Genomic DNA, 13,245 nt, shown 5'->3' with positions numbered 1-13,245 from the left:
AGATCTGTCATTTTTATGTATGTTTTCTTCTTTCATTTTTATATATGACACAATTTTGTAATTTTTCCAAACAATGCAATTCTGTGCTTTGTTTCATTTTATTCTTGTTCTCTACAGAAGCTGCAATTTATCCACAGAGACCAGTATTCCCCTATGACTCAAGCTCCTTCCCTTGGCTTCAAGAAGTAGAGTTTAGTGGAATGATCTAAGAACAAAATCAAATACATAAAATGTATAGACACAGGTTTGTATGAAACTTTTGAACAGCATGTGAATAAAAATAGTGTTAAGAAAATTTGAATGAACTAAAAAACCAACCCCCTTCAAAGCCTAAGTAAATCAATTGTGTAGAATAAAATGTTCTGCAGTGCAAGAAGAAGATCAACAGAATCAGATTCCCCGTGCTGAAGGCCCAATACATACAAATTCCAGTTATATGTAGTTTACAAGAATGGACAAAAATGGTCACAATGGTTCCTAGTCCCCCAGATTTGAAATAATTGAAAAATCTTTCTTTTTTTTTAAGCCACAGGTACAAAAAATCCAACAAATAAAAATTCTCTACCTTGGTTGTTTAGACAGCATGATTGAGATCACTGTTACAGCCAGCCCACACACTCCAAAGACAACAACTAAGAACCATGGAAACTCAACTTCTGAAACAACAAAACATGAACATATAAGCAGGAATCTCCGTCACTGTCACATCTTTAATTTCAACCTTGTCTTCTGCCACCTGAGGATTCCAAAGTGGTAAAAACTGATGAAAATTTTTGTTACGTAAATGTGAAAGTTCTATGTTCAGCAGAAATAAAAATGTGCTTTTGTCCTAGTTCTGGCCAGGACTCAGAGGTTCTTCGATACCACCTCATGTCATTGCTAGGGACAGACAAAGGAACTCTCTGGCTTCCAAGAAAAAGGATGTGACTGCTGGTTGAAAAATGTGGTGGCATTGTCTGACATTGCTTGTTGTCTGTGCAGTGAGCATCTCTGTGTGTGAACCACCCTCTCTTTTGTATACTTTTGCTACGAATACTGTTGCTGTTACTGTTTCTTATCTCATTGCTGTTTCCAGTAAACCATTCGTATCTCAATCCATGATCTTCACTTTTTCTGTCATCAGTTCTCAACTCCATCCCGCTGGATCAGGAAGGAGAAGGGGGTACCGAGTGAGCGGAGTGTGGTTTGGGACAGTCTCAGTCACGGCAGTGAACTGGGGAGTACCACTCCTAATCCATGGCAGCTTTTGGTCTCAGTATCTCTCCATGCATTGATGAATCCACTGAGACTCCTTGCAAAACCAGACTGATTTCATAAATCTAAACAAGATCTTAATAAAGATAATACCTATAGGAAAATCAGCCATGAGGAACATTCTGCCTGCTTGGAACATGGTATCAGTAGTTCCGATAGTGTATAATGCCACAGACATGCTACTACTTGTTCATCCAAGCTGAGAGAACATTTAGTAATAGGACATGAATCACAGGCAAACTATTCTTCTCTCACAAAAACTAAAGTGTGGTGGTGTTGAAAAACATACCACAGCTCTTTCTAAAAGCTAAAGATTAATTATGTTGTGAACCAACTGAATCAACTGAAAAAAAAATGTCCCTTTTATTTACCTTGCAGATGGCTACAAAGAATTTAGAAATTAATTGAGAAAAGCACTTCCGTAGAAATGAAGAACAATGCTGATGAATGAAATGTCTTATCTCTTGAATACTAGATTCCATTATGCGTAATATGACATTGTAGATTACAAAGCATAGAGAAATTTGTTCTCTCATTTTTCATGACTTTAAGTTTTCCATAAAAATTTAACTTTTTTTTTTTTTTTTGGACCAAGGAATACTCGACAGAAAGCTTTAGAACGCTATACATGATGATAAATGACCTTTCAGAGAAAAAACAAAATATAAAATTCTGGTACAAGTTTGAGACCTGTATTCCCAGCTCAGATTTTGACCAGACATGCTTCCAGGCATCAGTTAAGTTCTATATGGGTATGTCTGCATTAAACAGGTCTCTCTTTTGGTAAGTCATTTTCATGTCAGTGAGACCAGCAAATTCCTTCATTTACTTCAAATTACTCTCAAATTACTTCAAGAAATTAGAACATTGCATTAGATGACTTTAAATTATTAATACATGAAACGTATCTAAAGTTTATTTCTGTGTTCCTGAAAGTGCTATACAAATAAGTAAAATTAAATTCTCAATCAGCTCACTGCTGCTGTGTGAGGTGTGTGGATTAAGATCACCTTGGAGAATCTGAGTTGCAGTGACTGAAGAAAACTGACTGTAGGACGGCCTACTAGATTTTCCTAGTATTTTAATTTAATTCATATGAAAACTTTGACCACTTAATGTAGATGGGGTTAATAAAATGATGCCACATGTAGAGAGCATTAACTGTTCCTATAAATTAGAAATGAGAACTAGTAATAAGAAGAGCTAAAAAGTAAGATTTTGAAAGTGAAGAGTTACAGATTGTTTGATGTAATACCTTCACTAATACCCTGGAAAATGAAGTGAAGCACCTTGTTAAAATTACTTGCTGAAGACCTCATATTTTGAAGAGTTAATTTAGTAGCTCAGACCTGAGAACACTTCTGGGAAAGGCACTGTATCATTCTTTCAATAGGAAAAATGTGATTCTTAATGGCTGCTTCTTCTTCTGTCTTTAACAGCACTTTAAAATGATTACCAGTCACAAGCAAGAATGAGAAAAACACTCAAGGCCCTTGATAGTATATCAGGATGATCAGAAAAGCACATAATTCTGGAAACAAACTTAGCCAACAGTCTTATAAGAAATCACAATTCTTCTCTTCCCAAATGAAGTGCTCATTTTAGATGATGAAATATGAAATTTAATTTTGGTTTAGACTCTATGAGATGTGCAACAGCAGTTATCTCTGATTCTTAAAGCTATTTGTATTTTTGCTCTCTGATGAGCTGTGAAACAGTCTTGCTGAGTTTGCTTTGGAACTTGTACATGGAACTTGAACATTCTTAATCTCACCAAACGATTCTCAGTAGGCTGAATTATCTATGTATTCAACCATACAACATGGTGGAAAATACCCTTCATCCCATCACCAAAAAGACAATAATCACAGCTATAAAAACACTTTGCTTATTTACCTTCTGTACAATGATCACATCTAATGCCTATTTGAGAAAATGATACATAGAGGATTTCACTGAACTCCCCGAATTTTTCAGAAGTTCGTTGTCTTGATCGGATCCGTATCTCGTAATCTCTTGCTGTCTTCAGAGAGTACAGTGGAACCATTGTTGAGAGCCTGGGTTTTAACTGTAAAGACAGAGGGACTATGATTTATTTGTTTGAGTTGTACCAGAAATTTTACACTACTGCTTGATTTCAGAAAGAAAAATTTGAGGGCATTTTTGCTACTGGGAATTTTAAGGATACCACAAGAAGGGTTCAGAGAAAATTCACACCATTTACTGTCGACTTAGTAGTCATCAGGCATTGCTGTGATTCAGGGCACCAAAAGCAGAGAATCCAAGCTCTATAAATACAGTCAGCGAAGAAAGGCAGCTTCCCCCAGTTAAAAGCCATAAGTAGGTAGTGTGAACATCTTGCACTGATCTTATCAGGTTGTAAATCCTTTCTACTGTTATAACACAACATTACTGATTGCAGAATGCCAAAAATATTGTTAAAATAACAGGAGAGTTCTAAAACTACTGCAATCTTCTCTACAGGTTTAATGGTTATAACCAGACATATTGCATGTTAAAAGTGTTTTTATTTGGACAACACTGTATTAGGTCCCCAAAATCTTCAGCAATATACAAAATGTGATAATAGAGACTGTGTGAGAGCTGGCATCAGACTGTTGGTCTTTGAAACTTCTATTTTAACTGCAACATACTAGACACTGCTGAATATCAAACAGTGCGGGAAATCACATTAGAGATCCTAATGGGTTAAATTTCTCCCTTTTTCTATTACTCCTCTAAGAATATGCATTTTAATTCCAACAGCCCAAGAAAAGTATACAAAAAATAAGGAAAGTGTCCTCAAAATAGAAATTCATGTGGCAGATATTATATATTCTACTTTTACTTCAGAATCAAGGATGATACCAGAAAAAAACCTTCATGGGCTAGGATTTAAAATATCTGGAAAGCAGTGGGCTTTGGGAATTTGAAGGACAATTCAACAGTACAGTCCTATAATCTCTGTAGCTGCATAACCTAAACTTGAGACACAATCTGTTGGTGGCTGTGTTCTCTGGAGTTGTCTGATCCCTGGTGACTCCAGACTCCAGTGTTCTTAGAACCAACCAGATTTTGGAGGAGGCAGACTGCTTTTCTCTGCTAGTAGTTGAGCATAAGATTGTGGAGAACCATTGCTCTAAACCACCAATGTTTTAACATGCGAAGAATATCCAGTTGGAAAGCAATAGAAGGAAATTCAATATATACCTATGTCATGCTATTAAGACACAAAGAAATAGTTCACTGAAGTTTCATAGGTAAGTTTACATGCATCCCAAATAATGGTGTCACTTGGAAAAAGCAGTATGAAGACAAAATCAGAGCCTTTATGAAAGACACCTGGATGGAGCAGGATGTATAGACTGGGGAAAGTTCAGCATGAAATGAATAGATGAACAGCACTTTTCTCAGTCAAGTAATCAAGCAAAAGTCATACAAGAGAGACATCATAAAAGGTAACTAATATTTTGTCTCTGTCTCATGAGCACCCATTATGTAAGGGTGGATATTTTACTGGGTTTAGAATGTTGCTCAGAAAATAATTTTGGTCCTCTTATCACTATAACTTACTGTTATAACACTTTACTAATTATTGTTTCATCCTCTTTCAATTAAGATGTTATTTGTTTTCAATTAGTAAATATATTGAAAAATAATAAAGGCTATACAAGAAAAATCAAACAATCATCCCCAAACATATAAAAAAATTACAAACAAGTCTCAGTAAGGGGGGGACTTAGTATAATAAAGTCTGATCAGAGACTTTATTGTACTATAAATTAATTTTTGTATTAGTTATATGTACAAATCATTATGGTATATTTAAGCAGTCAAAGATTATCCTTTGTGTAAAAAACTAGTAATAACTAGACATGTATAACTTGACAATGTAAAACCAGACATTTATCTGTTAACGTGCTTCAACACGCATTTGAGAAAGTATTTGTAGCAAGGAATCCAAAGAGTGAAATTCTAGCATTGCTTCAACACTCAGAAATTTGCTCTTGTTGTGGGCCAGACCAGGACTGTGTTCAGAAATTTGCCTTTTTTGCTCAGATAGTGTCTCAGTGAATTATTCCATGTTTATGCTCCTAAACTGAAAGGCTTACAAAACCATTCAATATACACAGCTTAAGTACAACATAATCTATAATACTTTGTCTCTTGAGGCAAGTATAGCAGTCAGGAATTCCTTATCTGTGTTCTGAAAGAACACTGATCTTCAAATCTTTGCTCTCCAGAGAACTCTTCTCAAAGCATTCTGGGATTATTGATGGTACTGGAGCAAGAACAAAGCTTTATTACAGTATTTATAAGACTGATACCTAAAGGCTTATAAGAAAAACCATCAAAAATGTGCATTTTTAGAGAGATACTTGTATTGACACTTGCTTTTGAAAAGCTACAGATTTTCAATTTCTTAAAGACTATTGATTTACTGCCGAAGCTTAACTCATTTCATAGGCTTTAAAACAGGGGCTAATATATTAAGTACAGCTTAAATCAATATAGATAGAAAAGACAGAGAAGTATTAGGCAAAAAACGTTGCAGACATTATAGGCCTGTCTGGCTGTAAGCTTATTAATAAGGAGTAGGGTAAGGAGAAAATGCTAACACTGAGAAGGATCAGAAGTGAGGAGGGGGCCAAGGTCTTTCACAGGTGAAAGGCAAGCAAACCAGTTTGACTGTGTTTCAGTTGAGGATTTCCCTATGTTCAAGTTGTTTAACTTTGCCTTTCGTAGTTAAAGATAAATTTGTAACAGTATTATCTGGGGTTTTTTTCTGCCAGCTAACTCAGTTCATACTAATAAGAAAGCAAAGGAAGGATTCTGCTCTGACATGATGTTCTTACTGCATTGAAAAAAGTTCTGCATACACAAATATGCCATGACACACTGGCATTTAGCCTATGCATTCAGGTAAGATGGGTGCAATATCTACCCTGTAACAGAAAAATGAACTTCACAGGAAGCTAAGTGATTTTTAAATTGAAAACTTAAAAGATTTGAAATAATTTGTTTTATACTTTCATAGACTATCCACATAGTCACAAATTTGCCCTTGATGTCTGTTATGCAATTTGTAAGTTTTATCTATGTTGCATTTTTTTTATCTGCTTTTTGTATCAAATATTAAATTGTAACTCAAAGCCTTCCTTTCTTTCTTTCTTTCTTTCTTTCTTTCTTTCTTTCTTTCTTTCTTTCTTTCTTTCTTTCTTTCTTTCTTTCTTTCTTTCTTTCTTTCTTTCTTTCTTTCTTTCTTTCTTTCTTTCTTTCTTTCTTTCTTTCTTTCTTTCTTTCTTTCTTTCTTTCTTTCTTTCTTTCTTTCTTTCTTTCTTTCTTTCTTTCTCTCTCTCTCTCTCTCTCTTTCTCATTCTCTCTTTCTCTTTCTCTTTCTGAAATGATAATTATAAATATTAAAATTTTACAGGTATTCTGAAGAACCTGGATTGACGTGGTGACATTTACCAAACAAAATATTCCTGTTCTGACTACTGAAAAACCATGCACTTTTTAAATAGCTGAAGTTTCAGAAAACAATAGAAAAATATTTTATCCTTGAAGAAACTTGCATATATCTGGCTATTCCTGTAGTTACTCATCTAACACAGAGGTTTCTGGGTTTTTCATTATCCTCTCTGTCAACTATCTTGACACATAAAGTTACAGTGTTTGCTAGAAAATGTCAGACAAAACATAGGCATATTGTTTAAGAATTAAGTTATTGTCTAATTAGTAATTACAAACATATTTTTCATGGTGGTACAAAAATGTTAGGGACAGAACAAGCCTGCACTGTGCTATGACTATTGTATAATAAATATTTTTTTCATACCTCCTTCCATTTTGTCTCATTAACTTCTTTGTACTGCAACTCATACTCCAGAGTAATCCATCCCTTCCGAACATCTGCTGTTGGTGGTGGATCCCATCTTACCTGGATATCCCCATGGATCCCAGTCTGACTAGTATTTAGCAGAGTCCAGTTAAGGTGGACAGGAGGATCAGGTAGTACTGTTTAAACAGAGTATTTGGAATAAAACAGCCAGTTTTCAATGTGAAGTGATAATTCTTACTACACACTGATAAATTATTTCAGGACTTAAAAAGTATATTAACCATGTATTTTCTGATGAAAATTGAATATATTGCAATGACAAAGTCATTACAAGTTTCGTAACAAGAAGACACCCTGCCATTGGTAGTAGACATGCTCTGCACAAATCTCACCAAAGCAACTAATAAAGAAGATTAAGAATGTATTCCCTATTGCAGTATATTTATGAACAGCAGATTATAAAACACTAGATATAAACAATTATCCATCAAAACTTAAATCTAGAGTTCTGACTAGAAATAAAAGCAATAATTGGAGTCGCACAGAAAGAGAAATATTTAGTAGCTAATGTACAAGTACATTGAAAAACTTTGGTACTCGAAAAACTAATCTAAATTTGCTCAGCTGAATAAAAGAGAGCATTGGGTATTCTAATCATAGAAGGAATAAATTATCTGGATATGCAGTTAATGGTGGTACACTACCACTCTGAACAAGCAATAACATCTGTAAAGTCCCAGGCACAGTAAAGTCACAATTCATATTGTCATAAATATAAATCCTAGCTTAGAAATACTAAACATCCTGATGCTTTAGATTACAGTTCATTCAGGAACAAAACAGTGTTTTGCTTCCAGAGCTTTGCAGAATCAAGGTTTTAATGCCAACCTTACTGGACAAGGAGATGTAGCATCCATTTAGAAAGAACTCGAAGTGACAGCAAAGACAAGCTCATTTGAACGTGTACACATTTAAGAGACCACTAGTATTTAGAAAAAGAAACCACATATTTGCTTTTATCCTTTAAGCTTTCTTCCAATCTAGGCAATATTTTCTGGTGTGGATCACATTACAGGTGTTACAAAATCAAATCCCTTCCTATGCATCATATATTTTAGATACTAACTTTTCTGAGAGGCAATGTTTAAACACAGTCTGAGTAATACAAAAGCTTATAGAGGTAAGATACATAATGGAAGCATACCTATTTCATCAACACTGAAACATTTTTTATCGTACAGTTCATTTTTACTGGCAAGCTGGACACAATATGGTGTCCACACAGAGGTGTAGGACGCGTTGAAATAACAGCTATTTTTTCCTGAAGTGATATAATCAGGGCATTCTTTCCAGTCTTCCTCATTACTAGAATGACAACAAAAATGCAATATTCATGAGAGAGAGAGAGAGATTTATAGACCTTACAAAGTCCAAATTACAGATGTTACAAGACACAGTGCTGATAAGTTGTAACATTTATGAAAGGGAGAAAAATATGTCAATATTGATGGTGATTTACAAGGAAACCACTACTGAAGCAACCTTCATAACTGAGTTTAGGCACTCATGTACTCTTAACGGCATTTCTGAGCTTTGGATGCTGCTTCAAAAGCACTGATGGCTCACACTCAGGAAAGTGCCCGACTGTGGATGCTGCAGGAGCACAAACCAACCCAGGACCATACGATGTAAAAGAAGAGAAAAACAGTGCTGTGAGTGAGGAAGGGCTACATTGCATGGGATACAGAACTTCTAAAACACAAGCTTGGAATTGCTAGCAAGAAAACCTCTTTTATATTTTCACAATGACTTTGTTAAAAAATTCATAAATGTTCTTTGTAAATAAAAGAATTGCAGCAGGATATATCACATCCATTTCAGCTCGTAAAAAAGACAAACCAGTAGAATGGCATAAACCTCAGATTGAGATAGCATTATTTTAAATACAGCTAAGCTTAGACTACTCAGTAGGTTCAGAAAGGTCTTCAGTTAAAACAAAATGGGAATGGCTAAATAGCTATTAATACTCTGTAGGAAAAGTGACAGATGTATTCAACATTTCTGAAGTCACCTTAGAAAAACAAATCTCATAGCAAACAGACCTGCTGTTGTTTGTTTTTATCTCAATACTCTTTCTCAGCACAAATACAAAGTAAAAAATGATCTTTTCAAAAATTACAGTCCTGCTTTATTAAAAATATGTACCATAAATGCTTATTCTAACTAAGAGCCACTGAAAATGTTCAGAGGCATGATTACATCAATTACGCCAAGTGCAGCATTCAATACTGGAGTGGGTGCTCTAAAAACTAGATAAGGCAGATGCTACATAGATTAGAGTAAGAAACATTTCTGCCACTGGTCTTGTGCCCAGCTGATGAGACTAGACACTATTCTGAATGAAATACTGTAACTCTGCCAGTCAGGACTTGGTAAAGGTGCACATGGTTAGATGCTATGGCTTCTGTGAACAGGAGACTGGTTTAGATGACAGAATTCAGTCCTGAGCTTTAGCTGTTGCTTGCATGTTGAAACAGAAGTACTTTTACCACATCTTTTCTTGCAGTATTCTAATTTCTAGGACAAAGATGAAATATGTGATCTGCTCAATGTACATGGTATTGCTTCATTGTGGAGTTTAATTAATTTTTAACATTTGTGACCTCATAGTATATGCTATTGACGACTGTCAGCTAAACATTTAAACATAGGGAGTGTGTCCTTCCCCATGGCAGAGGGTTGGAAAATAGGTGAACTTTAAGGTCCTTTCTTACCCAAACCATTCTATGATTCTCTGATTTCTGAGAGGTCTCAGAGTAACTAAGAAAGCCAGCCTTGCTGTTAGGCTTAAGTCTGCTATGGAAATGTATCATCATCACCATAATCATCAAAAAGTGTCTGTAGATCAAAAAGATCAAAACTCTGTTCATTAGAGGGAACAGAAATTCACATCCTCCTTTTCCTGTGAACAGAAGGCCTATTTTATTTAACAGCCATTACTGGTAATGTCCATGTCCTTTTTCAGGCTAATCATTCTAACAACCTGAAAATTAAAAAAGCTTGAAGAGGAATGTGAATCATAGTTGAACAGGACTCAATGAAACATTATTCCCATATCAGAGCAGCCTTTTTCCCTGGACCTGTACCTTCAGACTTTATCACAGCAACTGATCAATGGTAACTTTATAAAACTTTAATAAAAGTTTGAAAACTTCCACATCTGTGCACAGATATAAGGAATTGTGATGTTGCAATTTAGGCAGATACAGAATAAACTGAAGTTGCCTATTAAGAAATCCTTACCCAAGCCATATAGTGTTCCGTTTTGGATTCTGCAACCTGGGCTAAATTTAATAAGAATGTGCTCTTAATTATCTGTCAAATAATGCTTGTTGCTGCAAATGGCATAATAATTACCAATAAATTCTGACATTGAAAAAAATGTAATTAAAACATAGTTTTATACCCTTAAAAACAGAATGGCTCATATCACAGCAAAAAAATTAACAGTAACAGCCTAACAAGCATGGCAAAATAAATAACTTCTCTCTCTTTTCCTGTTTCAGCTTTTATTACCTTTTCTTGTACAAGAGCTGTATTATTCTTGGAGCAGTGAGGTTATAAAAATTTCCAGCAGTCCAATAACATGAGAATGTCTCCATTTCAGGTGATCTACATTTGCTGATTTGCGGCCACTGCAAAAGGTCTGTCAGGAAAAACAGCAGGGGACAGAAGGATACACATTAAACAAATCCAAAACCCAGACTAACATGCTATTAAAATGAAATTCAGCACTTTTAATGAATAATTAAATTTTCTTCCAATCCCTTATGTATAATGAGGCAAGATTTAAATTCTTCTCACGTGCATACGTGTAAATGACTATAGAATCCAAATTTATAAGATGAGCCAAGCTCTCTTTTGTACAGTGTAGAAGTGATAGTATTACAGCCTGACACTGTAATCCCATACAATTGTACACTTTGGACAATAAAAAAGGCCTGAGCAAATATATTTCACAACCTGGTTAGATTAAACCTCCTACCCTCCTGTCCCCTCCTCTGCCTCCCCAAAGCATTGAGAATTCATCTTGCCATACTAAGATAACTGAAGTCTGATTGGAAAGATTTAAACAAAGCTGGCTTTTTTTTTTTTTTCCCTAGCCAGCATGTTCTATTTCACTGAACTTTAAATAAGTTTATTTTAAAGCTGAAACAAATTTTGAAATGAACTGTTGCTACAAGTGGAAGAAAATGGCACTGTTCTTTTTTCAAAAAATATTAAACCAGAACATTTTTACTATTGTGCCTGAATTTTCTGGTATGGTACTCAATGTTTGACAGCTTTGGCAAAACTCCAAAGTGCTTCTGGGATTGACCAGAAGTTTTACACAGTTTTACATCATTCATCAAACAGTTTTCATGTGGTAGATGTCTTTGTTAGAAACAGCACATGATCACGAAACTGCAAATTGTCATAACATAAATCCAAAGTAAAAGAATAAAAGGTTCAACAATAGCATTATATTTATAACTTTTAAAAAGTGTGTTCCAGCTTTCAAACTTGAATTTTCTGATTTAATTGAAAATCAAATACTTATATAAAAGCAAAACAAAGAAAAATAAACAGAAGAAAAAAACAGAAGAAAGAGGAATGAATTAAAATTTCTGCCTTTGCTTCAAAGACATGAATGAAATTACCTCAATTGCATAATACCTATAATCAGGAAGATACGTGTCTCTCCCTTCTTCTATAAACAGATAGTGTGCAAGGAAGTACATGGCTTTTCCTGTTTCTATCCTTAGCTACATGCATATATAGTTATTTTTACTGTAACAGATTAAGAATTTGAGAAAATTATATATTGGAAAACTCCCCTAAATTATAATATTTTTGTTGATGTATTTATAGCTGTATTTATAGCTAGAACATACAATATTTAAAGACCATGCAGAGCCATGTTCTCATCTCTAGGGGTAAATTAAGTAATGCTGTCACTTTTTAGCATAGTGAAATGAACTGGATCAAATAAAACTTCACTTAGATTTTGAGAGGTGTAGCAGAATCTTAGATATAGGCTCTACAATGTCTTAATAATAAATTCTCTGGAATTTACCAGCTTTATGGACACTTTCAGATGTACAAACTCTTCTAGGAAAATTATAATAACACAGCCAGAATGGCATAATTTGCAATGGAGAGGATTACCAATACAGAAAACAAATTAAGACTTGGTCACTTACATCCTAACTTCAGAGGAATGTATCCCTAAGTCTCTTTTCCACTTCATCATGATAGGACTGTTAGTTGTTTCTCTTACAGATGTTCCTTCAACAGACACAAGAATTTTTGAACAGGGAGTATTTTTGTTTGGGATTCAGTATTCCTGGTTAACCGGTTTATAGGAATACATATATTTTAATTTTATGACTATTTGAAAGAAATATTATCTTATGATAAATGTTTCCAGTTTCTGTGTCAAGTTTCCAGCCTTCAAAACCACAGGTTTTGTGACTGACTGAAGAAAACTTTAACATATTGACTTGTGTAAGTCTTGGCATTCCTGGAGTAGAGCTCATGAATTCCTTGTTTCCCACACCAGTCAGTTATCAGCGTTGTGCAGGACCCTGTGTGAGCTCCATCTGAACAAACTGTCCCAGAATGTGATAACTGTAAGCAATAGCTCAGCTGAATGCATTTAGGCAAAAAGGCAGCAGGGTACTGAAGGTAAAGGCTGTCAAACCGAGATTTTAAATAGACTAGAAGAGCAAAACAAAGAAGAGCAAAACAAAGCATGGATGCACACTTGCTCTTTTCCTATCTAATCCAGTAAATTCCAGTCAAGTTGTCATTAATAAAACCACTTGCTTTATTCTAGATAATGGCTTGACCAAATATGCCAATTCAACAGGGAAAAAAACATGGAAAAAAGTGTCAGAAAGCTAATTCCTTTAGAGATTGAATTTCCTTTTTTCTTTCCTTCTTCTTCTCCCTTCCCTCCCTTCCTTAAAAGTCCATCTAATAAAATAAAACTTTAAAAGGAGCTGCAAGTGGAAGAGTAGAGAACTGAAATATGTAACTGGGGTCTAGCAAAACAGTTTATCATCATCTTGGGGAAAGTCCTACTGCCAGAGGATTACCAGACCTCT

General features: G+C 34.9%; 1 protein-coding gene across 4 annotated transcripts in view; it reads right to left on the bottom strand.

Moving 5' to 3' along the window:
* The window catches only part of GHR (growth hormone receptor), a 149,422-nt gene that overhangs the window by 5,283 nt on the left and 130,894 nt on the right, over nucleotides 1-13,245 (bottom strand). For 3 of the 4 annotated variants that reach the window (XM_069002442.1, XM_069002441.1, XM_069002443.1), the window contains exons 4-8: nucleotides 10,673-10,802; nucleotides 8,301-8,461; nucleotides 7,094-7,272; nucleotides 3,151-3,322; nucleotides 566-656 (exon numbers count right to left, since the gene is read on the bottom strand). In XM_069002442.1, coding sequence (XP_068858543.1) covers nucleotides 566-656; nucleotides 3,151-3,322; nucleotides 7,094-7,272; nucleotides 8,301-8,461; nucleotides 10,673-10,802 — 733 coding nt within the window. The remainder of the gene's footprint in view (nucleotides 1-565; nucleotides 657-3,150; nucleotides 3,323-7,093; nucleotides 7,273-8,300; nucleotides 8,462-10,672; nucleotides 10,803-13,245) is intronic. The other variant, XM_069002444.1, reaches the window with a different exon arrangement.

The sequence above is a fragment of the Aphelocoma coerulescens genome (assembly GCF_041296385.1).
Source record: "Aphelocoma coerulescens isolate FSJ_1873_10779 chromosome Z unlocalized genomic scaffold, UR_Acoe_1.0 ChrZ, whole genome shotgun sequence".
Taxonomy (NCBI): Eukaryota; Metazoa; Chordata; class Aves; order Passeriformes; family Corvidae; genus Aphelocoma; species Aphelocoma coerulescens.
This window is presented reverse-complemented; position numbering and strand designations above follow the sequence as displayed.